Raw genomic sequence first — 22,463 nt, 5'->3', positions numbered from 1 at the left:
GAGGGAGGGTGAGGGGGGCAGGAGGGTGAGGGGGGCAGGAGGGTGAGGGGGGCAGGAGGGCGAGGGGGGCAGGAGGGCGAGGGGGGCAGGAGGGCGAGGGGGGCAGGAGGGTGGGGGGGGGGGGGGGGGTAGAAAAGGTTTCAGTAGCAGACATTGCAAAGTGCTTGTATAGTGAAACACCCTTTTTTCTTCCATCCCTCCATCTTTCCTCCATCCTTCAGTAGTCCATCCCTTCATCACTCTCGTACCAGTCTGAGGGTGCGTCCGTGCCAAAGTAGCGGTCCCCAAAGTTACCTTGAAGGAGAGGAGGAGAGAGCAGAGCAGTCAGTCATATTGTCATGGTTACTGCTTCCCTCTAAATGACAAACAGATGACCTGCAGTGAAACAGATGACTCAACACCCCAGTCAGAATCCCTGCTGATTCATTTCACAGGTTGGCCTGAACGGCTCACAAGATGGAACACGTCCCCCCCCCCCAGATGAGGTCATCAGCCAATGACACTTCCTCAATGATCATTCATGACAATAACAAAGAGAGAGGGAGAGAAGGGGGTAGAGAAGGAATGGATGATGAATAGAGACAGAGAGGGGAGGAGTAGAGAGAGAGGAGAGGGAGGTAGGCTGTACTCACCAATCCCAGGGATGATGTGGAACTGGTCGTTGACCTTCTTGTCGACGGCCGTGGTGATGATGCGGACCCTGGGGAAGGCGTAGGCCACGGAGTGGACGCCCATCTCAGCCATGAGCAGAGACAGCAGGAAGATCTTCTCCTCCTGCACATCATGGTCCTGGGGGGCAGGGAGAGAGGGGGCAGAGAGAGGGGAGGGAGAGGGGGCAGAGAGGCTGTGAAGTTGAACATTACCTCCAGTTTAGACACCATGGACCTTGTCCACTGTTGACTATGTAAACTTCCCTCTATTTACATTTCGTAAGAGGTTAGGGGGGCCTCTCAGTGCCTGTGTGTGTGTGTGTGTGTGTGGCAGCACCCACCAGCAGCACCCTGACAGCCATGAGAGCAGCAGCTCCAGTGGACACGGTGCTGTCCATCAGGATCACGTAGTCCTCACTGATGTCCCGGGGCAGCCGGAGGTAGTGCAGCTGGGGGACAAGCACACCTCATCAGGGAGGGGTGTGTGTGTGTACCTCTGGTTCTCAGTGTGTGTGTGTGTGTGTGTGTGCGTGTACCTCTGGTTCTCAGTGTGTGTGTGTGTGTGTGTGTGTGTGTGTGTGTGTACCTCTGGTTCTCAGTGTGTGTGTGTGTACCTCTGGTTCTCCAGTATCATGGTTGGTCTGGATGAGGATCTTCCCCAGCCGGATGTCTTTACATACAGCCATGAGAGCCTGCTCCATGGTCTCCCCTGCCCTGAGGATGGACACACCTGTGATCTACACACACACACTGGGCTGTTAGTTACACTGTGATCTACACACACACACTGGGCTCACGAGCCAGGGCTAGTGGTGGGACTTACTCTCTGGCCGCTCAGCCTCTTCCCCTCGTAGAAGGCACCCTGGGGGGTCTCCACCGACACGGCCTGGAGGGGGGGAGGAGGAGGAGGCAGGAGGAGGGGGCAGGAGGAGGAGGGGGCAGGAGGATGAGGGGGCAGGAGGAGGAGGGGGCAGGAGGATGAGGGGGCAGGAGGAGGAGGAGGGTGCAAGGAAGAGGAGGAGAAGGAGGAGGAGGGGGCAGGAGGATGAGGGGGCAGGAGGATGAGGGGGCAGGAGGAGGAGGAGGGTGCAAGGAAGAGGAGGAGAAGGAGGAGGAGGGGGCAGGAGGAGGAGGAGGATTGGGCAGGAGGACGAGGGGGCAGGAGGAGGAGGATTGGGCAGGAGGACGAGGAGGAGGAGGGGGCAGGAGGAGGAGGGGGCAGGAGGAGGAGGAGTGGGGCAAGGAGGAGGAGACAGGAGGAGGAGGAGGAGGAGACAGGAGGACGAGGGGGCAGGAGGAGGAGGAGTGGGGCAAGGAGGAGGAGACAGGAGGAGGAGGAGAGGGCAGGAGGACGAGGGGGCAGGAGGAGGAGGAGGATTGGGCAGGAGGACGAGGAGGAGGAGGAGTGGGGCAAGGAGGAGGAGACAGGAGGAGGAGGAGGAGGGGGCAGGAGGAGGAGGGGGCAAGCAGGAGAGAGAGAAGACACCTGTAAGTTTTTGTGAAACTGTGAAACTGTAGCAGGCAATCTTATAAAATAAATTCACAATTAGTTGTCTTAATGCTCCAGATAGAGTTTGATTGACGGGTTTCACAAAATAAGCCAAGGAGGAAAGCCCGACTCCCTTAACTTGATTGGCTTGAACAGAAGTGCTGGAACATAATTGGCTGAAAAGTAGCGGGCTGTTAATTTTTGACATTCCACTGGTTCTGAGCTGTCTGTGTTGCTGAACCACTCTCAAAGAACCCTATGATCTTACACCTGTTTACAGAGAACAAAACTATTTACAGAAAAAAGTCCTACCTATTGTAAGTGTGTGTTGTTGGTCTGTGTGTGTGTGTGTGTGTGCAGGGCTAGCCCACCTTGAGGGGCAGGAAAGAGAGAGCATGTTCAATCAGGAGTCTCATCAGTCTCTTGGAGTAAAAGATGAACTCGTCACGATTCGTATCCTTGTTCCTGTCAGAGGCAGTTATTCACACATTGTTAGAGGGTATGACAGACATATACAGAGACAGATAGAGAGAGAGCGAGAGAGAGGGAGAGAGACAGCTGGAGATAGAGAGAGACAGCTGGAGATAGAGAGAGACAGCTGGAGATAGAGAGAGACAGCTGGAGATAGAGAGAGACAGCTGGAGATAGAGAGAGACAGCTGGAGATAGAGAGAGACAGCTGGAGATAGAGAGAGACAGCTGGAGATAGAGAGAGACAGCTGGAGATAGAGAGAGACAGCTGGAGATAGAGAGAGACAGCTGGAGATAGAGAGAGACAGCTGGAGATAGAGAGAGACAGCTGGAGATAGAGAGAGACAGCTGGAGATAGAGAGAGACAGCTGGAGATAGAGCGAGAGAGAGACAGCTGGAGATAGAGCGAGAGAGAGACAGCTGGAGATAGAGCGAGAGAGAGACAGCTGGAGATAGGGAGAGCGAGAGAGAGAGACAGACAGCTGGAGATAGAGCGAGAGAGAGAGAGAGACAGACAGCTGGAGATAGGGAGAGCGAGAGAGAGAGACAGACCGCTGGAGATAGAGAGAGAGAGACAGCTGGAGATAGAGAGAGAGAGAGAGAGAGAGACAGCTGGAGATAGAGAGAGAGAGAGAGACAGCTGGAGATAGAGAGAGAGAGAGAGAGAGAGAGAGAGAGAGACAGCTGGAGATAGAGATAGAGATAGAGAGAGACAGCTGGAGATAGAGAGAGAGAGAGAGAGAGACAGCTGGAGATAGAGATAGAGAGAGAGAGAGAGAGACAGCTGGAGATAGAGATAGAGAGAGAGAGAGAGAGAGGCAGCTGGAGATAGAGATAGAGAGAGAGACAGCTGGAGATAGAGATAGAGAGAGAGAAAGAGAGAGAGAGCTGGAGATAGAGATAGAGAGAGAGAGACAGCTGGAGATAGAGAGAGAGAGAGACAGCTGGAGATAGAGAGAGAGAGAGAGAGAGAGAGACAGCTGGAGATAGAGAGAGAGAGAGAGAGACAGCTGGAGATAGAGAGAGAGAGAGACAGCTGGAGATAGAGAGAGAGAGAGAGAGACAGCTGGAGATAGAGAGAGAGAGAGAGAGAGAGAGCTGGAGATAGAGATAGAGAGAGAGAGAGAGAGAGAGAGAGAGACAGCTGGAGATAGAGAGAGAGAGAGAGACAGCTGGAGATAGAGAGAGAGAGAGACAGCTGGAGATAGAGATAGAGATAGAGATAGAGAGAGAGACAGCTGGAGATAGAGAGAGAGCTCTTCACCTGATGATGGTGTGCATCCCCCGGACCTGAGGAGTGCTCTCCATGACGCTGAGGGTCTCTGGGAGGGGCTGACCCTGGTGGGCCGAGGCCAGGGCCGACCTGCCATACACACACAGTCACATTACTGCCCCCCGGTGGACAGACTGCCGTACTGCAGACCTGCCATACACAGTCACAATACTGCCCCCTGTTTCCAGACAGCAGTACTGCAGCCTTCCAATACAGCCTGCGCCTGCAGATGTGGGGTTTGGTGTCGTTTGATAAAGGGGAGCCACAGGGCAGGTCTTTCTGTCCAACACAGTGTTTATACCTGATCCTACGTTCACTGTCGCCCCCCCCCCCGCTCTCTGATCTAATATGACTGGGTGGCTGAAAGCTATGAGCCTCCACATAGCTACCCCCCCCAGCCCTGGGGGTTCTGAAGGCTGCGTTGGCACAGGGTAGTTAAGATGACCCTACAGGGGAAGGCCAAGCACCTGTGGCCCCCAGGCACCAGACTGAGCCACACATAGGAAAACACACACTGATATTTGACTGTTCTTGGGATGACACACAGAGCAGGACGGCGGAAGGAGGTCATTCTGGCAACAACAGCATGGTGTTGTCTAGTGTGTTCCAGATGCTCATCACACTACAACCCAGTATCACTGGAAAAGTATACACATTTTAATGTATAACATTTATATTTAAAATATTAAATTGTATACATTTTAATCTATAATAATTGTATTATATTTTTATACAATTATATTTGTTATAATCTGTACAATTGTATTGATGTTGACATTAACGTTCATTTCAATGAATTTGAAAGTATGTAATTGTATTCATTTGAATGTGGATGTGTTGCATGCAGGCCTAAATATTTGCTGACTTGGTGTGTGTCAGGAAGTCATATTACATGTTATTACAATGAAGACACTGTTATGACATGTTATGAGCGTGGGTATGACACACTGTTGTTGCCAGTAGAGGAGCAAGATATGCACACTGCCTCACTACAAAGCACAGCAGCTGTTCTGAACACAACGTGAAGCAGCCAGTCAACACCAAAGGGATGCACCACAAACAAGCAATCTGTTACAAAAATATAAACAATCAAAAGATAAAGAAAACAGCCCGTCAGCTAACACGTTAGGCTCTGAGGTGTGAGGTTCACAACATAACGCTGGGAATAAAACCAAAGAGGGATTCTTGATATTATAAACTAAGGTAGGAAGATGCAGGATGCTATCCTCACATGTCCCAGCGCTGTTTCCTCTGCACAACACAAGGAGGCAGACGCCAAGGAAGAGGAGAGGGAGGAGGAATGAATAGAGGGAGGAGGACAGAGAAAAAGATCGCCATTAGAGAGCAGCTCAGCCCCTATCCCTGGTGTAGCTGAGGGGGAGGAGGAGGAGGAGGAGGAGGAGGAGGGAGGAGGGGGCGTCCAAGGCTCTGTGCTCCAGTCCAAATCTGTGTATGTGTTGGAGCCCGACCGATACAGGATTTTTAAGGCCAATACCGATACAAATATTTGGTGATTAAAAAATCTGATATTCCGATATATCAATTAAAAACAATAAATAAAAACAAATCTGAAATGCGTAACAAAACAAACTGATTTCCTACATTAGTTATTTGTAGTTGTAGAGCTGACGCCCTTATCCAGAGCTACTTACAGTAAGTACAGGGACATTCCCCCGAGGCAAGTAGGGTGAAGGGCCTTGCCCAAGGACACAACGTAATGATGAATATCCTGATTTCCTAACCGCGCAGCCATCTGACTCCTGTCATTATTTATGAGTACTCACTAAAATAATATGATAATGCAGTTTAAAAATAAACTTGGGAACTGAGGAACACTAACTAGATGCTCAATCTAAGTAGTGTAAATCAGATAATATCAATTTTCCGGAGGGAAATAATCTTCAAAACAAATGATAAATTACCACTGCCTATGCTTGCTTTGGACAGGCATAGTCACTCACGATTTCTCAGTCGTCAAAGTGATGCGTGTGCTAGCCTAGCAGTCTCTCACTATCTTTTATACACAGTATAAAAGGTGTGTCTGATTCATGACGGCTGGCGGCAGAGCTGGGTGGAGCCGCAGACACCCCCCCCCCCAGGGACAGCACCCTGAACACATGGAGGTGAAGGCAGAAGGAGGTGTGGCCAGTCTCGTAGCTCTGCACATACAGGACTTATTCTGGGATGTATGGAGAGAGAGAGAGAGAGAGAGAGAGAGAGAGAGAGAGAGAGGCAGGGGTGTGTGGGGAGTCATACCTTACTGTGATCTCACGCTGGGATGGTTAAAGGGGTTCAGGGTACAGCAAGTATTTCATTACACACACAAACACACGGGAGAGAAATAAAAACCATGAAATGAGACAAGCATTCAATGCCTCTTTCCACCGCACCCCTTTCTCCCACCCCAAACACACACAAGCCTTTAATGAAGGGAGTCCAGACAGACCCATCAAGCAGTGGTATTCATGCTGCAACTCAAGCTCCCATTAATCACACACACACACAAAGCCACTGGCTGTGAGAAGCACTTCTATTCTTCCTTTCCATCATCTCAGATGAGCCGTGGGCCAGTAGCCTTATATTATGTGTATGTGTGTATGTGTGTGTAGTGTGTGTGTGGCCAGTGCTCAGATTCAATAACAGGGATGAGTGCACACATGGGTGCTCTACTAGATATCTCTGAGGCTGCGAACACAGTGCTGAGATGTCTCCTTATACATTGTATTCATTCAGCAGATGCCTTCATCCACAACGACGTGGAAATAGTAAAGGTAGAACAGCGGAAACTCAAGGATCAGGAGGAGGAGGTTCCTTCCTGTCGCTAGCCACCCCACCTGGGGCTCGTCTTGAGACCTAAAGCATTCCATCTGATATCCTTTGTAAGGCTGTGTATGGAGGGGGCGTGGCCATGTATGGAGGGGGCGTGGCCATGTATGGAGGGGGCGTGGCCATGTATGGAGGGGGCGTGGCCATGTATGGAGGGGGCGTGGCCATGTATGGAGGGGGCGTGGTCATGTATGGAGGGGGCGTGACCATGTATGGAGGGGGCGTGGCCATGTATGGAGGGGGCGTGGTCGTGTATGGAGGGGGCGTGGCCATGTATGGAGGGGGCGTGGTCATGCCTGGAGGGGGCGTGGTCATGCCTGGAGGGGGCGTGGCCATGTATGGAGGGGGCGTGGCCATGTATGGAGGGGGCGTGGCCATGTATGGAGGGGGCGTGGCCATGTATGGAGGGGGCATGGCCATGTATGGAGGGGGCGTGGCCATGTATGGAGGGGGCGTGGTCATGTATGGAGGGGGCGTGGTCATGCCTGGAGGGGGCGTGGTCGTGTATGGAGGGGGCGTGGTCGTGTATGGAGGGGGGGTGGCCGTGTATGGAGGGGGCGTGGTCATGCCTGGAGGGGGCGTGGTCATGCCTGGAGGGGGCGTGGTCGTGTATGGAGGGGGGGTGGCCGTGTATGGAGGGGGCGTGGCCATGCCTGGAGGGGGCATGGTCGTGTATGGAGGGGGCGTGGCCATGCCTGGAGGGGGCGTGGCTGTGTTGTCACCTACCTTCTCCAGCTGGCTGTGGACATGCTGCACAATCAGGTCCAACGCTACGAAGTTCTCTCCCCCTTACAAAAACACACACATGAGTACACGCACACACACACACACACACACACAACACAAGAACACACACACTTATTTTCTATCCTAGTGTCCTCCCCTCACCTCTGGGCACCACGATGTCAGCCACTGGTACTGTGGGTTCTATGTACTGCTCAAACGCCGGCTTCACAAACTTGTTGTACTGCTTGATGACCCCGTTGATGTCGCGGCCGCGCTCCGAGATGTCCCTCTTCAGACGCCGTACCAGACGGATGTCTGAGTCTGTGTCCACAAACACCTTCATGTCCAGCAGCTGTGGACCGCAGGAGAAACGTCACTGATATGCTTCTACAGAGAGTTGGGTGTTAGACAGACAGACAGACAGACAGGCCAAGACGAAACAAATAGGAAACGAAAAGGAGACAGACAGGTAACTAAAACCCTGTTGACATTACTGCTCCAGTACTGAGCTCAACATGCCTTCATCAGTCAGGGGACAGGCAGCGCTAACATGCTTCAGGAGAGCTAGTTATACAGAGAGCAGGGGGGGAGGGAACAGGAGAGAGAAAACAGGAGAGACTAGATATTACTCAGGAGGAGAGAGAGAGGACAGCAGTGTGTGTGTGTGACTAGATATTACTCAAGAATGCCAACGAGACAGTCAGCCTGCTGTAAATTTACTCGTTAACAACCGACCAACCAGACAAAGCGGTGCTGGGTCAGCAGAGCTGTCAGCCTATAGGAGGAGGCGGATGAGGAGTGTGATATGCATGACAGCCTCTGATAGGTCACAGACCTCTGCTCTACATCACACGCTAAAACGCCATTCTGGGAAGGTATGTGTGCTTGCTGGACCCTTGGTATTAGGGCTGGGCAATATATCGAATATTAGCGATAATATTGCAATAATTTTGACGACAATGTAAAATTTGGAGAAAAAAAATTGTTGCTGGTCCTTGTGTTGCTTGTGTTTTAAGATATCCGTCTGTCTCCTCTGTGTTTACACACACACACACACACACACGGTGCTCACAAAGACCATGTGCACAAACTGAAAATGTAATTGTTTCATGTGAAGTCCATTATGTAGTGCAAATTTGCACTGCACATGTCTCACCCACCTTCAGAAGTTCTTTGTTGGCAAAAGCCAGAATCCCCTCAAAGATGACCACATTGGCTCCATACACAGTTTTCTGGAGAGAGAACACACACATCATTCCTACAGGATGCAGAGTTTGGTGTGTGTGCAGTTTGGTGTGTCCCCCCTCCCCCACACACACACATGCGCGTGCGGCGCTCACCCAGTCCTTGCGCCGGCAGTGGGAGGTGAAGTCGTAGACGGGAACTTTGACGCTCTTGCCCTTCTTCAGCTTCCTCAACACTGTCACCAGTAGCTCAAAGTCAAAGGCCTCCGGGTGGTCAAAGTTATACTCGTTCCTGGAGGCCAACTCCTGCTCCTCTCTGGTCAGGACCTGGTGGGGGAGGAAGGGAGAGGAGGAGAGGAGGAGAGGAGGAGAGGAGGAGGAGGAGGAGGAGGAGAGGAGGAGAGGAGGAGAGGAGGAGAGGAGGAGAGGAGGAGAGGAGGAGAGGAGGAGGAGAGAGGGGTTGAGGAGGAGTGGAATGAACATAGGAGATAGAGGCAGAGTAAAGTAAAGTTGTTTACTAATTAAACAGTGTTTCTCTATTTAACAGAAAACATTGACTCCTGGGCCCAACCCAGCTAAGGACAGAATTCATAATTATTTCATTAGTTCACTTATCTGCAAGGGCGTTGAAGCAATTAAACCTCCAATTAGGATTAATGACCAGTCTCTTGGGAACACATATTATTCCACAGACTACAGCACGGCCTCAAGGATCAACTCACCTGAAGATCATTTACTGCTAAATATCACATAATTCATGCTAATATGATTGATATTGTGAAAACAACCGTCTGAAAAGGCTACAAAGTTGAATATATGATGTGTAAGGCAGGCAAAGTCAGTGTAGGTGACGTGTAAGGCAGGCAGAGTCAGTGACGTGGTCAGCCATGTTCTGCATCAACTGAAACCCCCTTCAGTCTGGCCTTGTTCACCACACACCCAAACGCTTCTTGTTAGAACACATTTCATGAACTTTACTTGAGGTACGATCAACAGTTTCTGTATTATTCTACTGGTCCTGGAAAGACCCTCCCATCACAGCTACCCCAGGCTGTAAAACCAGCACACCCAGAGCTACTGTACCTTATAGAAGGAGTCCATGGAGAGCAGAACCACCCAGGGAACATCGAGGGCTTCTATGATCTTATTGGCTACGGTGGTCTTCCCAGAAGCACTTCCTCCACACAAGCCTGCAACAGGAAACATGTTTTTAGAACCTTTTATCCAGTGTCTCCATGTCGACCCACTGAAAAAGAGAGGCTAATGCAACACATCAAACTGATTAGATTCAAAACTGTTGACAAAACAACTCCTTATGAGCAGTCTATATACACTAGACACTACAGCTGCTATATACACTAGACACTACAGCTGCTATATACACTAGACACTACAGCTGCTATATACACTAGACACTACAGCTGCTATATACACTAGGACACTACAGCTGCTATATACACTAGGACACTACAGCTGCTATATACACTAGACACTTCAGCTGCTATATACACTAGGACACTACAGCTGCTATATACACTAGACACTACAGCTGCTATATACACTAGACACTACAGCTGCTATATACACTAGACACTACAGCTGCTATATACACTAGACACTACAGCTGCTATATACACTAGACACTACAGCTGCTATATACACTAGACACTACAGCTGCTATACACACTAGACACTACAGCTGCTATACACACTAGGACACTACAGCTGCTATATACACTAGACACTACAGCTGCTATACACACTAGGACACTACAGCTGCTATACACACTAGGACACTACAGCTGCTATATACACTAGACACTACAGCTGCTATATACACTAGACACTACAGCTGCTATATACACTAGACACTACAGCTGCTATATACACTAGACACTACCTCCCTCCTCTCCCTCACCATATCCTCTAACTCCACTAGTTAATCAAACTTGTGTTTTGGGTGACAAATAGTCAGTGGAGACAGATCGAAAATGTGTCACCGATGACGAAGGCCTCTTTGAAGGTGGTGCCGGTGACGTTGTACCAGGGTGGGCGCCCGGCCGTGTAGATCGTCCTCTTATTGGTCCTCAGCAGGGGGGGCTCGGTCTTGCTCTGGCTGGTCGTCCGTTTCCGCGGTGACAGAGAGGATGTCAAAGGGCAGTTGAGAAGGCTGTCCAGGGAATCGTCTCCGCTTCCGCTGCCACGACGTGTGACACGGAGGACCAGAGAGAACAGACACAGATTACCTCAAGAAACTAACTAATCACTGTCATCAGAGTTGGTACTGTGCGTTGAGCAGTCAGGTAAAAGAGATTACATACAGGTTTAATCACTGATGGCTTGCAGTGACCTCGACAATCATATTCACCATCAGAAATGCCTTTTTAGCTCACGCCCGTCCCACTGCGACATGAGCAGTTTAAATGTACTAAACATGTTCTGAAGAGAGAAAAGAGGATGTCCATAAACTTTTGGACGCCTCTTACTTCCATGTCTCCACAGTGATGTAGCTAGCTAGCTACAGTAGCAACTTCTGTCCGTGTGAGCGAGGGAGAGACGGCAAACCTCGGCACAGCTCCCCAGGAAATCACACGGCTGCCCGGCCAGTAATGGGGATGGAACTCGCATGAGTAAGGCTGTCATCATTTGGTCGAAATAGCGTCTGACTTGAGTGACACAGTCAATTATAATAACAACAACTGGGAAACGATTGTCAAGAAGGTCAGAGTAACACATGGTCTCGTTCCCACCATCAATGCCACGTCTATCGGCATTCAATCAGCAAGGCATTAGACTAGCTAGCTGCCACATATCAAGCTGTGCAAGTAGTAGCAAACTAGCTAGCAAGCTATCTGGTCAAATTGATTCATCATTCCGCACTGCCATTTAGTGATTCCATTTAGAGAACTGGAACTTATCCTAGTATCACTAACTTAAAAGGTTGAGTATATAGCTGGTTTAATTGCTCAAATCCGTTTTTGTCGATGATCCCACCTACCAACATAGGTAGCCTAGCTGTACAATACTGGCTAGCAAGCTACTTCAAGTAGTACTTGGCTATCTAACCGGCGCTACCTAGCCACCCGTCTCATCCGTTGCTTTCTCATTTAGTCAAAAACCTTTTCAAACTCCCCAGATAAATACCTGTCTGATCTGGGCACAGATCTGTCGTCTTCATCAGCTTTCTCTGTAGGCTGAGTGCCGACATCGACAGCAGCTTGGTTCATTGTCAGAGCCATGTCTCCATCTCGTACTACGCGGCGCGGTTTACATGTGAGAAGAGACAGCGTGCTGACGTCACCTTGTTGTTTAGGGAAACTTCTAAAGATGGTTACCGCTGCGTGCAACGGACGCATAACGTCAACTTTTAGTCTGATGTCGAATGAAGAGTTTAGCTGGGGTCGGAATTGGAAATGTATGTTAGGATACGTACACTTGATGTGATTGTACGTAGACTATAGGGTAATATGAAGATGCACTCCTTGGATTAAATTCTTAAATGTACCTGACGCAATTTTTGTGTGTCTGTTGTATTGACATCTTGTTGTACGACGTTGAAGGCTAGGCCTACTTGGATATGTTGATGTGATCATCTTACAATATTGCATAACTCTGCGCAACAATATGAACAACAACATCATTTATTGGCGCCCCCTGTCTTAAAATAATACAGCACGAGCAGTGTAGAACTGGGCCCTTGTAGGACTTAGATCATCTGCTGCACCTATTAGGCTACTATGCATTGTACAAGCCCTTTATGTAAATACTAATATGCATGGTATAAGCCCTTTATGTAAATACTACTATGCATGGTATAGGCTCTTTATGTAAATACGTCGCAAGTCATATACGTCGCCTTTGATATAGGTGTCAGCTTTATGAATAACTGTTTATAGTAAACCAGGGTCCATCACAATAAACTGACCTGGCCATTTAGTGTACCTACCTGATGGAAACTATACTTTCTACTCCAATAATCTAACGTTTTTATAAGGCTATAGGGTTTTAAGCAAGCAATTCTAGTGATTTTGATTTCATAACTTCCGTTCATGTCATAGAAATCAAAGGCATGCAGTTTAACCAATCATTAATGTTAACAAAATAGACTAGGCGGAAGATTCTTTTTTTTTTCAACAGCCACTATTTCATAGATTTTCTTCTTCTTTTCTTTCACACTCATAATAGTGTAGGCTAGATAAAAACATTAAGTTACAATACAGAATTATATTTGAGATATTAAAGAAGAGGTATAATTAGGCCTATGTGATGTTGCAGTGCAGTTTTCGGATTGGAGGTCTTTGGGATGAGGATGCAACTACATTTTTAAAAGACCAGATTTGTCCCTCTTGATCAAATACATTGAATTGGAATTTAAATTGAATTTAAAATAGAAATTTATAAATGTGCCCTTTCGTTCGTCTCGATATGCCAAGGAATTCCTTGTAGAAATATCTCAACTCAAATTCTCTCCAGCCCATGCAAGCTGTCGATTCCGCTAAAGGGAAGAACTGTCTCCATGCATTGTGAATAACACCTGCACCAAAGCAAAGCACGCGGACCAGAAGCCAAGTTCGCCAGTGACGGCGGGCAATTGTCGCAACCACATCTCTCCGCGCGCCTGACCGAAACTGGCTATTAGAGATGAGGGAATTTATTATTTTGGTGAATACTATCGGAATGGCCTAGGCAACTGTGTTTTGAAATATATACATTTTTTTTCTTCACAAACTATTCGCTGCGTTTTGATATTGCTTTTGGCTCTCTAGAGATAACAGACTGAAAGCACCACTCAGAAACATGGATAGTACCACAGTGAATTCGGAGAAATCGCAGCTTATACACGAGAAGAACGCAAAAATGTATTCTCTAAAAATGAAAAGGTATGCGTATATTCATTTTAATTTTTTATACAGTCCTTGTTTCTCTGCAATCACACCATAGCCTCATTGTTTTTATTGTGGAGTTAATATAGCCTTTAACGCGGACATTTTTTGTCAGATTTTTGCCTTTCATATTATTTTGTCATTTACCATTATATAACAGGCTACAGTAACGTGGGATCATTTGGCCACAGAAGCTAACTTGTTACAAATTTAGCAAACTAAGTTTCATCAGTATTTTCAAGTGACCAATAGCTATCTCGCAATTTATGAATAATTCGACATTAAAATGTATCTTATAAAATGATACGCATATGGATATTTGGGGACAAACCCCATCAAGTGCACCTAACAATAGCAACAGTGCTGTTCACGCAGAAGCTTTCTTACAATCCGCACTCTGCCATTGAGTAGGATGGCGACATGCGAAGTGTTTTATGTGAATGAACAAATTCATTTCCACGCCTCGGTTCGTTTTGGACAGTGGTTGACGAATGGCCTGTGGTGGGTTCACTGCACGCTGCTTAAAATCATCATGTCTCTTAACCACATATAGCCAAAGACATAAGGATGCGACGCACGCTTCATCCGTCTTGCAACAGGGTTTCAGGAAATCTATAACACAAAACAGTGTATTTAAGCAACATTTATTTTTAACTTCATTGAACTAAAAAGACAAATCAACAACTTTAATGCAACAATCAATCATTCGAAATTAGGCCGATTCAAAATATCTATATCTCAAATAGCCTACTATATGGTCTATGTTTAAAATAAAAATATCCCAGTAATAATGTTTTAAAAAAGGGATATCATTCGAAGTAGGCTATTGCCTAATAAGCCTTTTCAAGTTTATTTAGTTCTAAAGAACATATTAAAATAGGAAATGTCAATATGCTAATAAATTGCATTATTTTCTATCATTTGTAAGAAATGTTAGTTTAGTTGTTTTGACAGACTGTAAGTCATGATAGCACAGTCTATCAGGTCCATACATCATCGTCAATAAGGACAGTAAAGAATCATACCCAAATAAGTTAAACTCAGAATACCACAATTCACCATATCACTATTCTTGCTGCATTGTATTAAGTATTATTGCAGTTGAGATGTTATTGTTGCTCTGTCTATTAGAGTGTAGGCTTAAGGCCTATTTTTGTTCGCCGTGTCTGGTGGAGATGTGGGTATTTTGCACTGTGCCTGGTTGGCGCTGACCACCGGAATAGGCTGTAGAAAAATATCCACGTCTGATTTTCGTTTGTTGCTTTGGATAAAAGCGTCTGATAAATGAATACAATGTAGGTTTGCCAAACACAAAGGCCTATTCATTATATGATCAAAAGTTAGATTTAAGTTAGATTAATAGGCCTGTCGACCAATTTCATTAATAGGGCGAGAAAAGTTCCTGTTTGGATACCTGATTAAACACCGTAACTTATCCTGCATGTGCTCGAGACACAAAAGTGGTGGTTCACGTGCATTGCAGTTGAAAGGAATGTAGGTTAAAAAAGCATATAAAATGCCTATATAAACAATGATTTATCCTATATAAGAATAATGTGAACAATGAAAGAATCTCTAGGCTAAATGATAGACTAAACGTGTTAAGGCTATTTATATATATTTTTTAAACTGTATTTTAATGTTAACTTATTTTGACATTTACAAACGAATTCAGATTGAGATAAAGTGACAAACTGAGCAGAAGATGCGCCTGGTTTTAATAAGATCGCTGCATGTAGGGCTATTCAAGAGTGCCAGCATCAGTCCCGGGTGTGGCTGGACAAACCGAGCTCAGGATACTAGACTAATGCAATAAGGCCGGTGCGATGCTAACACATTGAGGAAGTTGATGACCGAAGACGTTAGAACCCACTTTGTCCAAAACGGTAGCTTAGATCAGGAGGGAGTTCATCGGGTTAGCTAGGCTACGTGGTGTTTGTTGGTTTGCGTGTGAAAGGGAGCATATGGCAGGTTAGACTATTTGGATAAGGGTGCGTCACGCACCATTTATTCCCTAACGAGAGTGGGTGACGCGTCTCTTAAAGATGCTCAATGCAGCAAATGTTACAGTTTTGCAAGGCGAGCACTTTTGGGAGTTGTTGGCTGAGGTTTAAACACGACGTTTTATTCATTCAGAAGCTTTTATCCAAAGCGACATACAGACTGGTGCAAATGCCTATACAAAGTAGGCTACAGCAAAAAAGAAAAATCCTATTAAACCCATAGGAAACAGGAAACGATTTCGATTAATCAACATTGAAAGGGAGTGTTATAGCAGTTTTATCTGCAAAGGCCTCGAAACGGCCCTCTACATAAGAGCCACGCATGCAATTACACCAGCACATCACATTTCAGATTGCTGTCAAGATCCTTCCCTCCATCGAATTACACTCCGGTTCCCACCCTATCACCGTTAACCTCGTCTCTTATCTGCGCGGAACTGACGGGGGTCTTTTGAACAAGAACTCGTTCCATCATCTAGCTTGACGTTTTTCTTGGTCATGTGAATTTTAATGGTGAACACGCCGCATTGGCTCTAAGGGACAATGCTGGATAATCATTGAATACAAAATTGTCCAATTGTCTACGTACAAATACAGATGATTCTGTATAAAACATAGGGAGTTCATGATAGTCCAAATGTTTTTCCAGAGGAAAAAAAGGTCAGAAACAAAAACCTTGTTTGCTCGTAGCAGATTGCATGTCTCCGCCATAAACGGTTGTGCAATTCTTTGATGGGAGAAAACTTTAATATCATAGTTTCATGCTCTGATGAATCTTGCCTCAGGTCATCTAGGAATCCTCAGCAGGATGTAAATTCTGGTTTCACAAAAAAAAAAATCAACGATATAAAGAAACCCAACAAAGAATCTTTTTGCTGTTCAGTTTTCTGCAAATCTCAAAACCACTGGCTTTGACAAAAACAGGATCCATTGATTAACACAGTTTTACAGTTTTGCATTATAGACTTTCGATTTCATGTTTATAATCATATAATTTGTTGTCTTGTTTTTTAATATGGAATCTCAGATGGTTACAGATACTCAGTTAGTGAGTCAAGACCTCAGTTAGTGAAGTGCAGTGAACAGCCAGGTCAGGTCCCCGGGTTCTGCTACGTGTCTGGACGTGTGTGTGGGGGTGAGGGCTTTTTAAGGCTGCGTGTGTGTGTGTGAGTGTGTCTACGTGCTTGTGCGTGTGTTTGTGTCTGTGAATCTGTTTGTGTGTGTGGACAGTATGTGTGTATGCATGTTTGTACACGCTTATGTGTGTGTCAGTGTGTTTGTGTCTGTGTGTGTATGTTGTCGTATGTTGATGTGTGTGTGTGTGTGTGCCTACACGGTGGACGTCCAGGCAGGTTGCGTCCAGGCGGTGTGTGTGTCTGCCCTCCCGGAGGTGGGATTAAACAGAAGCTGTTTTCCGCTCCGAAGCATCCTTTCAGCCAGGCAGACCCTGGGGACTCCAGACAGAGCCAGGACTGGACACCACTCGCTTATCTCCCAAATTACCTCCTCACAGATCATTAGTCACATCACACAGAACCTCCTCAATGAACACAGAAAGAGAGAGAGAGAGATAGAGAGAGAGAGAAAGACAGAGAGAGATAGAGAGAGATAGAGAGAGAGAGAGAGAGAGAGAGAGACAGAGAGCAGAGTGTGATGGACCAAGTCAGCAATTGCTTCAGTGATTGGATTCTAATAGTATGTGTTAGTGTGTCTCATGGGAGAGGGTACATGCTGGTTCTCAGGAGATGCATGTATATAAATACAAGCCTTGCTTTATGTTCCACAAGGCTTACTGCTTCTAAGCTAAATAAATCGTCATTTAAACGTAAATGTTAAATGTCATTATTCACCTTGAAACACCAAGTCAATATGACTGATCAAATCCACTCCCCTCTCTCCCCCTCCCCTCCTCCCCTTTCCTTCCACCCCCCCTCCCCCCTCTTCCCCCCTCCCCTCTCCCCCTCCTCCAGTGCCTTCTCAGACCCTAAGGAGGAGTATCCCAGCATGCCGTTGGGGAACAGGGATGTGGGAGGGGCCATCGAGCTCAAGCGTCCAGTAGGTGCTCATTGTCACGGCAACAAGGCGGTGTGTGAGGAGAGCCGGGACAAGGCGCTGGCCAAGAGGAAGCTGTACATCGCCTCTGTCATCTGCCTCTTCTTCATGATAGGAGAGGTCATAGGTGAGCACAGCTGTGTGGGACAGGTCACAGGGGGATCTGCAGTCTTAACCACTAAGATGAACTTCATCAAGCTGAGAGCGGAGGGCTCTGTCAGCAGTAACAGCACAGGCTGCTGTCTTTATTAGGACACACACCTTAGAGGACGTAGAAGGGATCAGAGCATGACAGAACCTTCCTTATGTTCAGTATAATAATGACAGGCTCCTTGCCATGTCTCTGCAAGTCATAAATTCTAGTCAGACAGCAGATAAAAAAGATCAAGTTGTCCTGAACCTTTATCTCTGCAGGGAGAATCCCTGACGTCCTTCTCCTCTTACTTTCACCACTACTTCCTAAATCCCTGACGTCCTTCTCCTCTTACTTTCACCACTACTTCCTAAATCCCTGACGTCCTTCTCCTCTTACTTTCACCACTACTTTCTAAATCCCTGACGTCCTTCTTCTCTTACTTTCACCACTACTTCCTAAAGGACGAGTCCGAGACTTGAGAGTCCCTCCTTTTTGTAGTTCCACCCCTCCTACCCCTCCTCCCTCCTCCCTCCTCCTGCCCCTACCCCTCACATGTCGATCTCCCCTCCCTCCCCCTCCCCCCCAGGTCTCTCTGAGCTATCTCTGTCTCCCCCTCCAGGGGGCTACCTGGCCCACAGCCTGGCCATCATGACAGACGCAGCCCACCTGCTGACAGACCTGGGCAGCATGCTGGTCAGCCTCTTCTCCCTCTGGGTCTCCTCCAGGGCCCCCACCAAGACCATGACCCTGGGCTGGCATCGCTCAGGTAGGCCCCCACCAAGACCATGACCCTGGGCTGGCATCGCTCAGGTAGGCCCCCACCAAGACCATGACCCTGGGCTGGCATCGCTCAGGTAGGCCCCCACCAAGACCATGACCCTGGGCTGGCATCGCTCAGGTAGGCCCCCACCAAGACCATGACCCTGGGCTGGCATCGCTCAGGTAGGCCCTGTCCCCGTCCTCCAGGACAGCCAGGGAGAACAGGTCACACAGGGCTGTTCTGCTGTAACTTGCTGCATCTGCCCCCCCCCCCCCTGCCCCTGCCCCTGTAGAGATCCTGGGAGCACTGGTGTCAGTGCTGTCTATCTGGATGGTGACCGGGGTGCTGGTCTACCTGGCTGTTGAGAGGATCGTCAGGGACGACTACGAGATAGATGGTCACGTGATGCTCATCACCTCCGGCTGTGCTGTCATCGTCAACATTGTGTGAGTGGAGGGGAGGGGAGGGGAGGGGAGGGAGGGGGGAAGGAGGCGGGAAGGGGGGGAGGGAGGGTCTGGAGGAGGAGGTAGGGGGAAGGAAGGCAGTGAGGCAGTAATTTCCCCCCTCCTGTGTCCAGCATGGCGTACATCCTGCACCACTCCACCAGCCTGCACACCCATGGGGAGGGCTACCAGCAGATAGACGAGGGGGGGCGGAGCCCCGTGGCCCACGGCCACACCCACAGCCTTCTGGGTGGCCATGGCAACACTAGCGTGCGCGCGGCCTTCATCCACGTGGTGGGAGACCTGCTGCAGAGTGTGGGGGTCATGATTGCCGCCACCATCATCTACTTCCGGGTCAGTCACACGCCAACATGATGAATCAGTTAAACAGGAGTAACAGAGAGTTATCTGTTGTTGCTATAAGGGAACATGTTGGTGTGATACGGGCAGGTCTCAAGTTGGAGGGTTAATTCCCTTTGCTTTCCTTAACCCTCCCTGGTGTGTGTGTGTGTGGTGTGTGTGGTGTGTAACCCTCCCTGGTGTGTGGTGTGTGTGGTGTGTGTGGTGTGTGTGGTGTGTGTGGTGTGTGTGGTGTGTGTGGTGTGTAACCCTCCCTGGTGTTGCAGCCAGAGTACAAGGTGGCCGACCCCATCTGCACCTTCCTGTTCTCTGTGTTCGTCCTCTGCACCACCCTCACCATCCTCAGGGACGTGTTCCGCATCCTGATGGAAGGTACCAGGATACCAGGCCAGGATTAGGGTTACACCAGGGATTATATATAGAATATGTCTTATTATGATGGAAACTAGGTTAGCGTAAGGATTCAAAAAAATGGAATCCTGACATTATTAGTGTACATTCTGATTCTGTACATGTGTTGTGTGTGTGTGTTCCTGTGTGTGTGTTCCTGTGTGTGTGTTCCTGTGTGTGTGTTCCTGTGTGTGTATGTTCCTGTGTGTTCCTGTGTGTGTGTTCCTGTGTGTGTGTGTTCCTGTGTGTTCCTGTGTGTGTGTTCCTGTGTGTGTGTGTTCCTGTGTGTGTGTGTTCCTGTGTGTTCCTGTGTGTGTGTTCCTGTGTGTGTGTGTTCCTGTGTGTTCCTGTGTGTGTGTTCCTGTGTGTGTGTGTTCCTGTGTGTGTGTGTTCCTGTGTGTGTGTTCCTGTGTGTGTGTGTTCCTGTGTGTGTGTGTTCCTGTGTGTGTGTTCCTGTGTGTGTATGTTCCTGTGTGTGTGTTCCTGTATGTGTGTTCCTGTGTGTGTATGTTCCTGTGTGTGTTCCTGTGTGTGTGTGTTCCTGTGTGTGTATGTTCCTGTGTGTGTTCCTGTGTGTGTGTGTTCCTGCTTGTGCACCAGGAGCTCCTAAGGGGATAGAGTTTAACTCTGTGAAGGAGGTGCTGCTGTCCCTGCAGGCTGTGAAGGCCCTGCACTGCCTGCACCTGTGGGCCCTGACCCTGGGACAGACACTCGTGTCTGTACACCTGGCCGTGGGTGAGAACACAACACACACACACCACACACACACGCACACACACACACCACACACACACACCACACACACACACACACGTACACAACAGAACACACATAGAAGTCAGAGCGTTGAGGGCATCCTGCTCGGTACCACGAAGGCTAAAGCCTTACCACAGGGTTCCAGGTTTGAATCCAGCCCGGACCAGTCCCTGCTTGCCTCCCTTCTATCTCTCCCGTGAATTTCCTGTTGCGTCCTGTCACAATAAAAGCAGAAATTACTTTAAAAAGTACACATAAAAAACACACATGAAACCTCTGTAAACACTGAAGAAGAATCAACTTCCATACTTCCTCCATAACAAGCTGCTGCTACAACCGTTCTCCTGGTCGTCATGGTTTTCCTCCTGGTCGTCATGGTTTTGTTCTTTGTTCCTCAGAGGAGAATGCTGACGGGCAGAACGTTCTGAAGGAGGCCACGGAGATCCTGCAGACCAAGTTTGGCTTCACCAACACCACCATCCAGGTGGAGCACTACTCTGAAGACATGGCCTACTGCCCTCACTGCCAGGACCCCCTGGACTAGCACACATCACCAAACAGCACACACACACACGCCATCGCTCAGTCAACACAGACAACAGCACAGTTCAGTCCGTGTGTGGTACTTGCATGTCCTCAACCTACACGAGACTCCCTGACTCATCCGATTTACTGGGACCCAACCAAACCCACCACAGTGTCTGCATCATCATACCAAAGATTTCCTCAAACTCTGCTACACGCCTTTCACACAGGTACGCAATGTACCCCTATGTCCTAAGAAAATGTTACATTTAACAACAAATTGCTTATCGAACATTCTGTCTCATTTGAAGGCTAGCTGGTCAGATTAGGGTCAGATGTTTCTGGAGTTTCTGATGGTGTTTCTGATAACTCTGACCGCCCAGTTGTTGTAACATCATGGACGTTTTACGATTTTAAACCGTTTCTTGGTTTGGCGTTTCTCGCCAGGGGAGACAGCAGTCTTCACCTGCTGACTCCCTCAAACATTCACAGATATCGACGTAAGATTCCCGAAGGCAATTTGTTTTCTCTTTTGATTCCGACGGATGCAGGCATTTAGTGTTGACTTCAGCACAGAGCCTGCCAAATGAGTTATATTGTTAGGGGCTTGATAGAGAGAACCGTAGAGAAAGAGAAAAAGAGAGAGTGAATGGATTGTGTCTGGGTGAGGGAAAGGGAGAGAAAGACGTGGAGAGGGAATTGATTATGTCTGGGTGAGAGAGGGAAACGGAGATAAAGAGTAAGACAGAGAGAGGGGATTGTGTCGGGTTGAAGGAGAGCTTCTGGAGAAACACTTGTCTAATTCTGAGGAAAGATCAGTAGCCAATCACATGGAGCGATTCACTGTGCTGGCCGGTCAATGACCCTTGATATGAGTCCTCGATGTTATTCCAAATATTTTTTTGGCCGCCCAACACATCCGTTCACTTAATTCGAGCGTATCACACGTTTAACAATACCACGGAAGACAAACTGTTTTCTTTCACGGCCAAAATTATTTGAGCGATCAAAGAAGACAAAGTGTCCATCAGTGCCACAGTAAGCACACATTGTAAAGAGAGGTAACCTGCGTAACTACCACGGCCAGGTCAGGTCTAAAACTTCCGGTGAAGTTAGAAATATGACTTTTAATAACCAGAACAGGTTGTTAACTGTTGGCTCTCTTATTAACCCTACACTCAGATTGTGAGGCTTCTCGCTTTTTTGTATCCACCGATAGTTGCCCTCACGGAGATCTCTCCCATTTCCAGGTGGCAGATTTTAGTTTTAAACTGAGAAAGAAATGTTTTATTACCCATAGGAAACAAATATGACAGGCCAATTATTTATGTGAGCATTAGCGTTAACGACTAGCAAGCTGACAGATAATTGAGTACATTAAATTTAGCTAAAAATTGTTCGCTAGCTAGCCTAGCTAGTAACATTACTGCTCAAATACTAGATAGGTAGAGATAGCTGGCACTAGAATAGAATCTTATGTACTTCGTTGATTGTCATTTTGGGAAGACAATCCGATCTCCTCGTCAAAACCGACATT

At 47.8% G+C, this 22,463-nt stretch overlaps 2 protein-coding genes across 4 annotated transcripts; one reads left to right on the top strand and one right to left on the bottom strand.

Moving 5' to 3' along the window:
• Positions 1-128: 128 nt before the first annotated feature.
• Positions 129-11,909, bottom strand: LOC146287557 (uridine-cytidine kinase-like 1). Of its 3 annotated transcripts, none has more exons than XM_084699920.1 (15): positions 11,763-11,909; positions 10,619-10,815; positions 9,702-9,808; positions 8,775-8,945; positions 8,595-8,666; positions 7,597-7,786; positions 7,435-7,496; positions 6,139-6,155; positions 3,874-3,972; positions 2,511-2,604; positions 1,474-1,536; positions 1,265-1,387; positions 992-1,099; positions 633-789; positions 129-294 (listed from the first exon to the last, which is right to left on the bottom strand). In XM_084699920.1, exons 1-15 carry the CDS (start codon positions 11,855-11,857, stop codon positions 218-220), a joined length of 1,632 nt encoding a protein of 543 aa, XP_084556046.1. In that variant the 5' UTR covers positions 11,858-11,909; the 3' UTR covers positions 129-217. The 3 variants fall into 3 exon arrangements, with proteins under 3 accessions (XP_084556046.1, XP_084556045.1, XP_084556047.1); XM_084699919.1 differs by lacking the exon at positions 6,139-6,155 and adding an exon at positions 5,114-5,133; XM_084699921.1 differs by lacking the exon at positions 6,139-6,155 and adding an exon at positions 5,114-5,133 and having other exon boundaries at positions 10,619-10,788; positions 11,763-11,905.
• Positions 11,910-13,415: 1,506 nt separating this feature from the next.
• On the top strand, positions 13,416-20,945 carry slc30a2 (solute carrier family 30 member 2). Its single transcript, XM_084699922.1, has 8 exons — positions 13,416-13,498; positions 17,475-17,683; positions 18,312-18,458; positions 18,745-18,898; positions 19,030-19,249; positions 19,522-19,627; positions 20,246-20,380; positions 20,800-20,945. Exons 1-8 carry the CDS (start codon positions 13,416-13,418, stop codon positions 20,943-20,945), a joined length of 1,200 nt encoding a protein of 399 aa, XP_084556048.1.
• Positions 20,946-22,463: the final 1,518 nt, after the last annotated feature.

Source organism: Hypomesus nipponensis, chromosome 6, assembly GCF_054491055.1.
Source record: "Hypomesus nipponensis isolate SF chromosome 6, ASM5449105v1, whole genome shotgun sequence".
Lineage (NCBI taxonomy): Eukaryota > Metazoa > Chordata > Actinopteri > Osmeriformes > Osmeridae > Hypomesus > Hypomesus nipponensis.
The sequence above is the reverse complement of the archived record's forward strand: the minus strand, read 5'-3'. Positions and strand labels throughout refer to the sequence as shown.